Below are 12,624 nucleotides of genomic sequence, written 5' to 3'. Positions count from 1 at the left end.
AGTTTAACCACAGCCTAACTACAGCCTAACCACAGTTTAACCACAGCCTAACTACAGCCTAACCACAGAATAACCACATCCTGACCACCACACTAACCACAGCACTGACCACAGCTTAACCACAGCCTGACCACAGCTTAACCACAGCCTGACCACAGCCTAACCACAGCTTAACCACAGCCTGACCACAGATTAACCACAGCCTGACCACAGAATAACCACAGCCTGACCACAGTTTAACCACAGCACTGACCACAGCTTGACCACAGCCAGACCACAGCCTGTCCACAGCTTAACCACAGCCTGACCACAGCACTGACCACAGCACTGACCACAGCCTAACCACCGCACTGACCACAGCCTGACCACTGCTTAACCACAGCCTGACCACAGCTTAACCACAGTTTAACCACAGCCTAACCACAGCCTAACCACAGAATAACCACATCCTGACCACCGCACTAACCACAGCCTAACCACAGCTTAACCACAGCCTAACCACAGCCTAACCACAGAATAACCACATCCTGACCACCGCACTAACCACAGCTTAACCACAGCCTGACCACAGCTTAACCACAGCCTGACCACAGATTAACCACAGCCTGACCACAATTTAACCACAGCCTAACCACAGCCTAACCACATCCTGACCACCGCACTAACCACAGCTTAACCACAGCCTGACCACAGCTTAACCACAGCACTGACCACAGCTTAACCACAGCCTGACCACAGCCTAACCACAGCCTAACCACAGCTTAACCACAGCCTGACCACAGCACTGACCACAGCTTAACCACAGCCTGACCACAGCCTGACCACAGCCTGACCACAGCTTAACCACAGCACTGACCACAGCTTAACCACAGCCTGACCACAGCCTGACCACAGCCTGACCACAGCCTGACCACAGCTTAACAACAGCCTGACCACAGCACTGACCACAGCCTGACCACAGCTTAACCACAGCCTAACCACAGAATAACCACATCCTGACCACCGCACTAACCGCAGCTTAACCACAGCACTGACCACAGCACTGACCACAGACTAACCACAGCACTGACCACAGCACTGACCACAGCCTAACCACAGCTTAACCACAGCCTGACCACAGATTAACCACAGCCTGACCACAGAATAACCACAGCCTGACCACAGTTTAACCACAGTACTGACCACAGCTTGACCACAGCCAGACCACAGCCTGTCCACAGCTTAACCACAGCCTGACCACAGCACTGACCACAGCCTAACCACCGCACTGACCACAGCCTGACCACTGCTTAACCACAGCCTGACCACAGCTTAACCACAGTTTAACCACAGCCTAACCACAGCCTAACCACAGAATAACCACATCCTGACCACCGCACTAACCACAGCCTAACCACAGCTTAACCACAGCCTAACCACAGAATAACCACATCCTGACCACCGCACTAACCACAGCTTAACCACAGCCTGACCACAGCTTAACCACAGCCTGACCACAGATTAACCACAGCCTGACCACAGTTTAACCACAGCACTGACCACAGCTTGACCACAGCCTGACCACAGCCTAACCACCGCACTGACCACAGCCTAACCACAGCCTAACCACAGAATAACCACATCCTGACCACCGCACTAACCACAGCTTAACCACAGCCTGACCACAGCTTAACCACAGCCTGACCACAGCTTAACCACAGCAATGACCACAGCTTAACCACAGCCTGACCACAGCCTAACCACCACACTGACCACAGCCTGACCACAGCCTAACCACAGCCTAACCACAGAATAACCACATCCTGACCACCGCACTAACCACAGCTTAACCACAGCCTGACCACATCTTAACCACAGCCTGACCACAGCTTAACCACAGCAATGACCACAGATTAACCACAGCCTGACCACAGTTTAACCACAGCACTGACCACAGCTTGACCACAGCCTGACCACAGCCTAACCACCGCACTGACCACAGCCTGACCACAGCCTAACCACCGCACTGACCACAGCCTGACCACAGCCTAACCACAGAATAACCACATCCTGACCACAGCCTAACCACAGCTTAACCACAGATTAACCACAGCCTGACCACAGTTTAACCACAGCACTGACCACAGCTTGACCACAGCCTGACCACAGCCTAACCACCGCACTGACCACAGCCTGACCACAGTTTAACCACAGCCTAACTACAGCCTAACCACAGTTTAACCACAGCCTAACTACAGCCTAACCACAGAATAACCACATCCTGACCACCACACTAACCACAGCACTGACCACAGCTTAACCACAGCCTGACCACAGTTTAACCACAGCACTGACCAGCCTGACCCCAGCTTAACCACAGCCTGACCACAGCTTAACCACAGCCGGACCACAGCCTAACCACAGCTTAACCACAGCCTGACCACAGATTAACCACAGCCTGACCACAGAATAACCACAGCCTGACCACAGTTTAACCACAGCACTGACCACAGCTTGACCACAGCCAGACCACAGCCTGTCCACAGCTTAACCACAGCCTGACCACAGCACTGACCACAGCACTGACCACAGCCTAACCACCGCACTAACCACAGCCTAACCACAGCTTAACCACAGCCTAACCACAGCCTAACCACAGAATAACCACATCCTGACCACCGCACTAACCACAGCTTAACCACAGCCTGACCACAGCTTAACCACAGCCTGACCACAGATTAACCACAGCCTGACCACAGTTTAACCACAGCCTAACCACAGCCTAACCACAGAATAACCACATCCTGACCACCGCAGCCTAACCACAGCTTAACCACAGCCTGACCACAGCTTAACCACAGCCTGACCACCGCTTAACCACAGCACTGACCACAGCTTAACCACAGCCTGACCACAGCTAACCACAGCCTAACCACAGCTTAACCACAGCCTGACCACACAGCACTGACCACAGCTTAACCACAGCCTGACCACAGCCTGACCACAGCTTAACCACAGCACTGACCACAGCCTTAACCACAGCCTGACCACAGCCTGACCACAGCTTAACCACAGCCTGACCACAGCCTGACCACAGCTTAACAACAGCCTGACCACAGCACTGACCACAGCCTGACCACAGCTTAACCACAGCCTAACCACAGAATAACCACATCCTGACCACCGCACTAACCGCAGCTTAACCACAGCACTGACCACAGCACTGACCACAGACTAACCACAGCACTGACCACAGCACTGACCACAGCCTAACCACAGCTTAACCACAGCCTGACCACAGATTAACCACAGCCTGACCACAGAATAACCACAGCCTGACCACAGTTTAACCACAGTACTGACCACAGCTTGACCACAGCCAGACCACAGCCTGTCCACAGCTTAACCACAGCCTGACCACAGCACTGACCACAGCACTGACCACAGCCTAACCACCGCACTGACCACAGCCTGACCACTGCTTAACCACAGCCTGACCACAGCTTAACCACAGTTTAACCACAGCCTAACCACAGCCTAACCACAGAATAACCACATCCTGACCACCGCACTAACCACAGCCTAACCACAGCTTAACCACAGCCTAACCACAGCTTAACCACAGCCTGACCACAGCACTGACCACCGCACTGACCACAGCCTGACCACTGCTTAACCACAGCCTGACCACAGCTTAACCACAGTTTAACCACAGTTTAACCACAGCCTAACCACAGAATAACCACATCCTGACCACCACACTAACCACAGCTTAACCACAGCCTGACCACAGCCTGACCACAAATTAACCACAGCCTGACCACAGTTTAACCACAGCTTGACCACAGCCTGACCACAGCCTAACCACCGCACTGACCACAGCCTGACCACAGCCTGACCACAGCTTAACCACAGCCTAACCACAGCCTAACCACAGAATAACCACATCCTGACCACCGCACTAACCACAGCTTAACCACAGCCTGACCACAGCTTAACCACAGCCTGACCACAGCTTAACCACAGCACTGACCACAGCTTAACCACAGCCTGACCACAGCCTAACCACAGCCTAACCACAGCTTAACCACAGCCTGACCACAGCACTGACCACAGCTTAACCACAGCCTGACCACAGCCTGACCACAGCTTAACCACAGCACTGACCACAGCTTAACCACAGCCTGACCACAGCCTGACCACAGCTTAACCACAGCCTGACCACAGCCTGACCACAGCTTAACAACAGCCTGACCACAGCACTGACCACAGCCTGACCACAGCTTAACCACAGCCTAACCACAGAATAACCACATCCTGACCACCGCACTAACCGCAGCTTAACCACAGCCTGACCACAGCACTGACCACAGACTAACCACAGCACTGACCACAGCACTGACCATAGCTTAACCACAGCCTGACCACAGCCTGACCACAGCCTGACCACGGCACTGACCACAGCTTAACCACAGCCTGACCACAGATTAACCACAGCCTGACCACAGATTAACCACAGCCTGACCACAGTTTAACCACAGCACTGACCACAGCTTGACCACAGCACTGACCACAGCTTGACCACAGCCAGACCACAGCCTAACCACCGCACTGACCACAGCCTGACCACAGCTTAACCACAGCTTGACCACAGCTTAACCACAGCACTGACCACAGCCTGACCACAGCTTAACCACAGTTTAACCACAGCCTAACCACAGCCTAACCACAGCCTAACCACAGAATAACCACATCCTGACCACCGCACTAACCACAGCCTAACCACTGCTTAACCACAGCCTAACCACAGCCTAACCACAGAATAACCACATCCTGACCACCGCACTAACCACAGCTTAACCACAGCCTGACCACAGCTTATCCACAGCCTGACCACAGATTAACCACAGCCTGACCACAGTTTAACCACAGCACTGACCACAGCTTGACCACAGCCTGACCACAGCCTAACCACCGCACTGACCACAGCCTGACCGCAGCTTAACCACAGCCTGACCGCAGCTTAACCACAGCCTGACCACAGCTTAACCACAGCCTAACCACAGAATAACCACATCCTGACCACCGCACTAACCACAGCTTAACCACAGCCTGACCACAGCTTAACCACAGCCTGACCACAGCTTAACCACAGCTTAACCACAGCACTGACCACAGCCTGACCACAGCCTAACCACAGCCTAACCACAGCTTAACCACAGCCTGACCACAGCCTGACCACAGCACTGACCACAGCTTAACCACAGCCTGACCACAGCTTAACCACAGCACTAACCACAGCTTAACCACAGCCTGACCACAGCCTGACCACAGCCTGACCACAGCTTAACCACAGCTTGACCACAGCCTGACCACAGCTTAACAACAGCCTGACCACAGTACTGACCACAGCCTGACCACAGCTTAACCACAGCCTAACCACAGAATAACCACATCCTGACCACCGCACTAACCGCAGCTTAACCACAGCCTGACCACAGCACTGACCAAAGACTAACCACAGCCTGACCACCGCACTGACCACAGCTTAACCACAGCCTAACCGCAGCCTAACCACAGAATAACCACATCCTGACCACTGCACTGACCACAGCCTTACCACAGCCTGAACACAGCTTAACCACAGCCTAACCAATCAATCAATCAATCAAATTTTATTTATATAGCCCTGCGTACATCAGCTGATATCTCAAAGTGCTGTACAGAAACCCAGCCTAAAACCCCAAACAGCAAGCAATGCAGGTGTAGAAGCACGGTGGCTAGGAAAAACTCCCTAGAAAGGCCAACCACAGCACTGACCACAGCACTGACCACAGCACTGACCACAGCTTAACCACAGCCTGACCACAGCACTGACCACAGCTTGACCACAGCCTGACCACAGCCTGACCACAGCACTGACCACAGCCTGGGTTACCTGGGTCTGTAACCTTGAAATCCAAGCAAGGCCCGGATCGTTTTCATGAAGCCGATTCTGTTGCAAAACGTTTATTGAATAAATTGGAAGAAAACGGGGAGGGACCTGAATGAGAGTTGCAATTGGAAATGTGTTTGTCTGTTTCTGTTGTCGTGCAGTATGTCTGTTTCTGTTGTTGTAGTGCAGTATGTCTGTTTCTGTTGTTGTAGTGCAGTATGTCTGTTTCTGTTGTTGTAGTGCAGTATGTCTGTTTCTGTTGTTGTAGTGCAGTATGTCTGTTTCTGTTGTTGTAGTGCAGTATGTCTGTTTCTGTTGTTGTAGTGCAGTATGTCTGTTTCTGTTGTTGTAGTGTAGTGTAGTATGTCTGTTTCTGTTGTTGTAGTGCAGTATGTCTGTTTCTGTTGTTGTAGTGCAGTATGTATGTTTCTGTTGTTGTAGTGCAGTATGTCTGTTTCTGTTGTTGTAGTGCAGTATGTCTGTTTCTGTTGTTGTCGTGCAGTATGTCTGTTTCTGTTGTTGTAGTGCAGTATGTCTGTTTCTGTTGTTGTAGTGCAGTATGTCTGTTTCTGTTGTTGTCGTGCAGTATGTCTGTTTCTGTTGTTGTCGTGCAGTATGTCTGTTTCTGTTGTTGTAGTGCAGTATGTCTGTTTCTGTTGTTGTAGTGCAGTATGTCTGTTTCTGTTGTTGTAGTGCAGTATGTCTGTTTCTGTTGTTGTAGTGCAGTATGTCTGTTTCTGTTGTTGTAGTGCAGTATGTCTGTTTCTGTTGTTGTAGTGCAGTATGTCTGTTTCTGTTGTTGTAGTGCAGTATGTCTGTTTCTGTTGTTGTCGTGCAGTATGTCTGTTTCTGTTGTTGTAGTGCAGTATGTCTGTTTCTGTTGTTGTAGTGCAGTATGTCTGTTTCTGTTGTTGTAGTGCAGTATGTCTGTTTCTGTTGTTGTAGTGCAGTATGTCTGTTTCTGTAGTGTAGTGTAGTATGTCTGTTTCTGTTGTTGTAGTGCAGTATGTCTGTTTCTGTTGTTGTAGTGCAGTATGTCTGTTTCTGTTGTTGTCGTGCAGTATGTCTGTTTCTGTTGTTGTCGTGCAGTATGTCTGTTTCTGTTGTTGTAGTGCACTATGTATGTTTCTGTTGTTGTAGTGCAGTATGTCTGTTTCTGTTGTTGTAGTGCAGTATGTCTGTTTCTGTTGTTGTAGTGCAGTATGTCTGTTTCTGTTGTAGTGTAGTGCAGTATGTCTGTTTCTGTTGTAGTGTAGTGCAGTATGTCTGTTTCTGTTGTAGTGTAGTGCAGTATGTCTGTTTCTGTTGTTGTAGTACAGTATGTCTGTTTCTGTTGTTGTAGTGCAGTATGTCTGTTGTTGTAGTGCAGTATGTCTGTTTCTGTAGTGCAGTATGTCTGTTTCTGTAGTGCAGTATGTATGTTGTTGTAGTGCAGTATGTATGTTGTTGTAGTGCAGTATGTCTGTTTCTGTAGTGCAGTATGTATGTTGTTGTAGTACAGTATGTATGTTGTTGTAGTGCAGTATGTCTGTTTCTGTAGTGCAGTATGTCTGTTTCTGTAGTGCAGTATGTCTGTTTCTGTGGTGCAGTATGTCTGTTTCTGTGGTGCAGTATGTCTGTTTCTGTGGTGCAGTATGTCTGTTTCTGTAGTGCAGTATGTCTGTTTCTATGGTGCAGTATGTCTGTTTCTGTGGTGCAGTATGTCTGTTTCTGTGGTGCAGTATGTCTGTTTCTGTGGTGCAGTATGTCTGTTTCTGTGGTGCAGTATGTCTGTTTCTGTAGTGCAGTATGTCTGTTTCTGTGGTGCAGTATGTCTGTTTCTGTGGTGCAGTATGTCTGTTTCTGTAGTGCAGTATGTCTGTTTCTGTAGTGCAGTATGTCTGTTTCTGTGGTGCAGTATGTCTGTTTCTGTGGTGCAGTATGTCTGTTTCTGTGGTGCAGTATGTCTGTTTCTGTGGTGCAGTATGTCTGTTTCTGTGGTGCAGTATGTCTGTTTCTATAGTGCAGTATGTCTGTTTTCTATAGTGCAGTATGTCTGTTTCTGTGGTGCAGTATGTCTTTCTGTGGTGCAGTATGTCTGTTTCTGTGGTGCAGTATGTCTGTTTCTGTGGTGCAGTATGTCTGTTTCTGTGGTGCAGTATGTCTGTTTCTGTGGTGCAGTATGTCTGTTTCTGTAGTGCAGTATGTCTGTTTCTGTAGTGCAGTATGTCTGTTTCTGTAGTGCAGTATGTCTGTTTCTGTGGTGCAGTATGTCTGTTTCTGTAGTGCAGTATGTCTGTTTCTGTAGTGCAGTATGTATGTGTGCTAGTGAGCAGAAGGTTGGTGGTGGGGTCTCTATCATCTCGACATTGAATAATGTATGATCTCATACCAGCATCGCCTATGTACCTTACTTAACCTTCAAAGAATTCACCTACTACCAGGTTGCTGGCATGTGAGCTACATTTTTGAGCACCTTGATGACAGACAGAGACAGAGACAGAGACAGAGTTGGTTAAAAGCCTTGGTTTTCTTCTGTTTATCATATATCAAAAAATGTGTACAGCGTTTTATATATCATATTTTTTATTTATAAGGTGCTTAATAGGAATATATAATCATAATATTTAATAATATATTGTCATATGTTAATTTTTGTTATTTAAAAATGTTTTTAAAATGTATTTTGTTGTCTTCCTTCCAATTGGCATTGGGGTGAGCTGTTATTTACATCATGTTTACAAGTCCCGGGTTATGCCCACCACGGCTCCCTGGCGGCGAATCGCTGCTGGAATCACGACAGTGAGCACGTGACGCCAGCGTCTTCAGAATGGTCACAGTTGTGTACATCCCAGGGTATGTGTGAGCACTGCTGGAGCGAGGCCTCGGAGCCACTGCACTTCAGATTGTCCAGGAGGATGGTGCCGTTGCCGGGCCCGAAGTAGGCCTCACCGCGAGCCGCAGCAGCCTCCCCGCAGCCCAGCTGGCGGCACACCACCTGGGCATCTGGCATGTCCCAGGCGTCGTCGCACACCGTACCCCATTTCGCCCCCGAGAACATCTCCACCCGACCCTCGCAGCGGTGCTGCCCGCCTGCCAACCTCACCATGCCTAAAGGGAAAGAGAGGGTAGAAACAGTCACGTATTCTGTAGCAAATTAACATTTAACACTAGAGACCCGTACCACACACCATGGCTAGTCCTGAGATGCAAATGAAATACGATGCGTTATGGAAGAAGGCCGCTGTGAATGTGTATTGACCTTTCACCTTAACTTGAACCAGGAACATGTAGCTAAACCTGAACAGGTAGAAGACTAACCGTCACTTGGTGGTCTAGTTGTTGTTTCTGTCATGGTGAAGTCTCTTCCAGCTCGAACAGGCTGAAAGGCTAGAGAAGAAGAGGGAGATCGTATGAGGTTTCTATCTGTTGTGTGTGTTTCCCTGGGGACTGGTCATCTACTTGAGAACAACTGTTGATACGGTTTAATCAGAGCCATCTATACCAGAGCCCTCAAAACGTTGTCGTAAAAGTTATTCCATTGATCAGTTATTCAGCTAGATTAGAAGACAAGGGCTCTGGAAGTCAACTTTGTGATCCCCTTTATCATCAGAGGTTCACTAAGGTTCACCTGGTCTGCTCTGATAACTCTGACATGAAGAAGACCTTAGTCATAGGAAGGATGTCTTTCTCTGACATGATGAAGACCTTAGTCACAGGAAGGACATCTTTCTCTATTTTTATTCTTCTTTTCTATACTGTGTGTCTTATTTAGGTTTGGCCTGCAGGCTTCCAGAGAGTCTGATTACCCCCAGAGAGGCCGATTACCCCCAGAGAGGCCGATTACCCCCAGAGAGGCCGATTACCCCCAGAGAGGCCGATTAGGCCGATTACCCCCAGAGAGGCTGATTACCCCAGAGAGGCTTGACTTCTCCATTCTATATTTCATGCACAAAATTCAGCTCAGCAGGGAGGAGGAGAGGATAGAGGGATGACTGTGTGGAATGGTGACTATGGGGTGACCAGTGTGTGTGCCTGAGTGCGATGACTAGAGGATTTGTGTGTGTAGGTGTCTGTGTAGGTGTCTGTGTAGGTGTGTGTGTAGGTGTGTGTGTAGGTGTAGGTGTGTGTGTGTAGGTGTGTGTGTGTGACCATTATCCTGCTCGGTCGGTCGAGGCAAACGACCGCCGCTCTGAGTAACACTATGTTGTTCGATTGATTGACCATTCAGCTTCTCTCTCGCCACTTCAAGCCAGCCGGTGCGCTAAAGACGCGACAATGGGGCGGCAGGAAGTCTAGCCGTTAAGAGCATTGGGCCAGTAACCGAAAGGTTGTTGGTTTGAATCCCTGAGCCGACTTGGTGAAAAATCTGTCTGTGCCCTTGAACAAGTCATTTTACGCCAAAGACGCTCTGGATAAGAGTGTCTGCTAAATGATGAAAGATGAGACCACAGTGACTCCCATTGTTGGACCAGGCGCACCCCGAACCAAAGCACTCTGGTGAATGTGGGGCTTGTTCTTGTGTGTTCGGGTTTTAATTACCCTCTTTTAACTAAAAGGGGAATATTATTAAAGAAGAACCTTAGATTTTGTACCAGAATAATCAACCAAGGATAACGCTGACAAGTGAGGACATTTTCCCTCACAAGGAGAACGTCAATTTTAGGGTTAAGGTTTAGGGGCGGCAGGGTAGCCTAGTGGTTAGAGTGTAGAGGCGGCAGGGTAGCCTAGTGGTTAGAGTGTAGGGGTGGCAGGGTAGCCTAGTGGTTAGAGTGTAGGTGCGGCAGGGTAGCCTAGTGGTTAGAGTGTAGAGGCGGCAGGGTAGCCTAGTGGTTAGAGTGTAGGTGCGGCAGGGTAGCCTAGTGGTTAGAGTGTAGAGGTAGGTTAGAGTGTAGAGGCGGCAGGGTAGCCTAGTGGTTAGAGTGTAGGGGTGGTAGGTAGCCTAGTGGTTAGAGTGTAGAGGTGGCAGGGTAGCCTAGTGGTTAGAGTGTAGGGGTGGTAGGTAGCCTAGTGGTTAGAGTGTAGAGGTGGCAGGGTAGCCTAGTGGTTAGAGTGTAGGGGTGGTAGGTAGCCTAGTGGTTAGAGTGTAGAGGTAGGTTAGAGTGTAGAGGCGGCAGGGTAGCCTAGTGGTTAGAGTGTAGGGGTGGTAGGTAGCCTAGTGGTTAGAGTGTAGAGGTGGCAGGGTAGCCTAGTGGTTAGAGTGTAGGGGTGGTAGGTAGCCTAGTGGTTAGAGTGTAGAGGTGGCAGGGTAGCCTAGTGGTTAGAGTGTAGGGGTGGTAGGTAGTCTAGTGGTTAGAGTGTAGAGGAGGTAGGTAGCCTAGTGGTTAGAGTGTAGAGGAGGTAGGTAGCCTAGTGGTTAGAGTGTAGAGGCGGCAGGGTAGCCTAGTGGTTAGAGTGTAGAGGCGGCAGGGTAGCCTAGTGGTTAGAGTGTAGGTGCGGCAGGGTAGCCTAGTGGTTAGAGTGTAGAGGGGCAGGGTAGCCTAGTGGTTACAGTGTAGAGGCGGCAGGGTAGCCTAGTGGTTAGAGTGTAGGGGGCAGGGTAGCCTAGTGGTTAGAGCGTAGGGGGGCAGGGTAGCCTAGTGGTTAGAGTGTAGGGGCGGCAGGGTAGCCTAGTGATTAGAGCGTAGAGGGGCAGGGTAGCCTAGTGGTTAGAGCGTAGGGGGGCAGGGTAGCCTAGTGGTTAGAGCGTAGGGGGGCAGGGTAGCCTAGTGGTTAGAGCGTAGGGGCGGCAGGGTAGCCTAGTGGTTGCAAGTTCGAATCCCAGAGCTGACAAGGTACAAATCTGTCGTTCTGCCCCTGAACAAGGCAGTTAACCCACTAGGCCGTCATTGAAAAAAAGAATTTGTTCTTAACTGACTTGCCTAGTTAAATAAAGGTAAAATATACATAAATAAATAGGCGTTAGTGAAGATAGGCTTTGAACAATAAGTAAAACAGTAAAAGTGTGTTTACTTCACTATGTACCTCGATCGGAGTCTAATCTCTTGACTTGGGCTGCCGCCTGGTAACAGTGTGGGACTGTTTGGAAATTAGAGGGTGTGTAATTACTGAGTGACACGCTAATTAATGCAAATTCCAGCCACCGTGGCTCTAAATCGAGGCAGCGCGCCTGCTACGGTTGTATTAGATGGGACTTTGATGAATGGAGAAAAGAGGCAATTAAAAACAAATTTTGTATCATGTCGGCCGGTATTGTTTTATGCCACGACCAATCGAGTTCGAGTATTTACAGTTTATGTGAAATGTCTTTGTTTTCTTTGTTATTTTGGTCAGGTCGAGTGTGACAAGGGTGGTTTGTTGTGTTTTTTTTCTTCCTGTCTAGGTGTTTTGTATAGTTATGTGGTTGTTCACTAGTCTAGGTGTTTTGTATGTCTATGGTTGCCTTAAATTGGTTCTCAATTAGAGGCAGCTGTTTATCGTTGTCTCTGATTGGGAAGCATATTTAGGCAGCCATATTCCTTGGGTAATTTGTGGGTGATTGTCTACGTATTAGTTGCCTGTGTCTGCACTTAGTCTATATAGCGTCACGTTGTTTGTTGAAGTGTTCTTCGTTTCATTAAAATAGAAGATGTATTCACATCACGCTGCACCGTGGTCTCATCGCTATAACGACGTGAAAACTATTTCTAAGAAGCGTACTGTGAGATGTGAGATGTTTTAACACTCTTGTGCTGGTCGCACTTTGAAGTGGTCCTTCTGTAGCTCAGTTGGTAGAGCATGGCGCTTGTAAC

The 12,624-nt window shown here is 49.2% G+C and overlaps 1 protein-coding gene across 4 annotated transcripts in view; it reads right to left on the bottom strand.

The window, feature by feature from the left end:
* Window positions 1–8,442: 8,442 nt before the first annotated feature.
* LOC118389755 (scavenger receptor cysteine-rich domain-containing group B protein) overlaps window positions 8,443–12,624 on the bottom strand; it is a 50,530-nt gene continuing 46,348 nt past the window's right edge. For all 4 annotated transcript variants that reach the window (XM_052529326.1, XM_052529328.1, XM_052529327.1 and 1 more), the window contains 2 exons: window positions 9,215–9,283; window positions 8,443–9,004 (listed from right to left, as the gene is read on the bottom strand). In XM_052529326.1, the coding sequence (XP_052385286.1) occupies window positions 8,688–9,004; window positions 9,215–9,283 (386 nt within the window). In that variant the 3' untranslated portion in view covers window positions 8,443–8,687. The remainder of the gene's footprint in view (window positions 9,005–9,214; window positions 9,284–12,624) is intronic.

Source organism: Oncorhynchus keta, chromosome 11 (assembly GCF_023373465.1).
Source record: "Oncorhynchus keta strain PuntledgeMale-10-30-2019 chromosome 11, Oket_V2, whole genome shotgun sequence".
NCBI classification, from domain to species: domain Eukaryota; kingdom Metazoa; phylum Chordata; class Actinopteri; order Salmoniformes; family Salmonidae; genus Oncorhynchus; species Oncorhynchus keta.
This window is presented reverse-complemented; position numbering and strand designations above follow the sequence as displayed.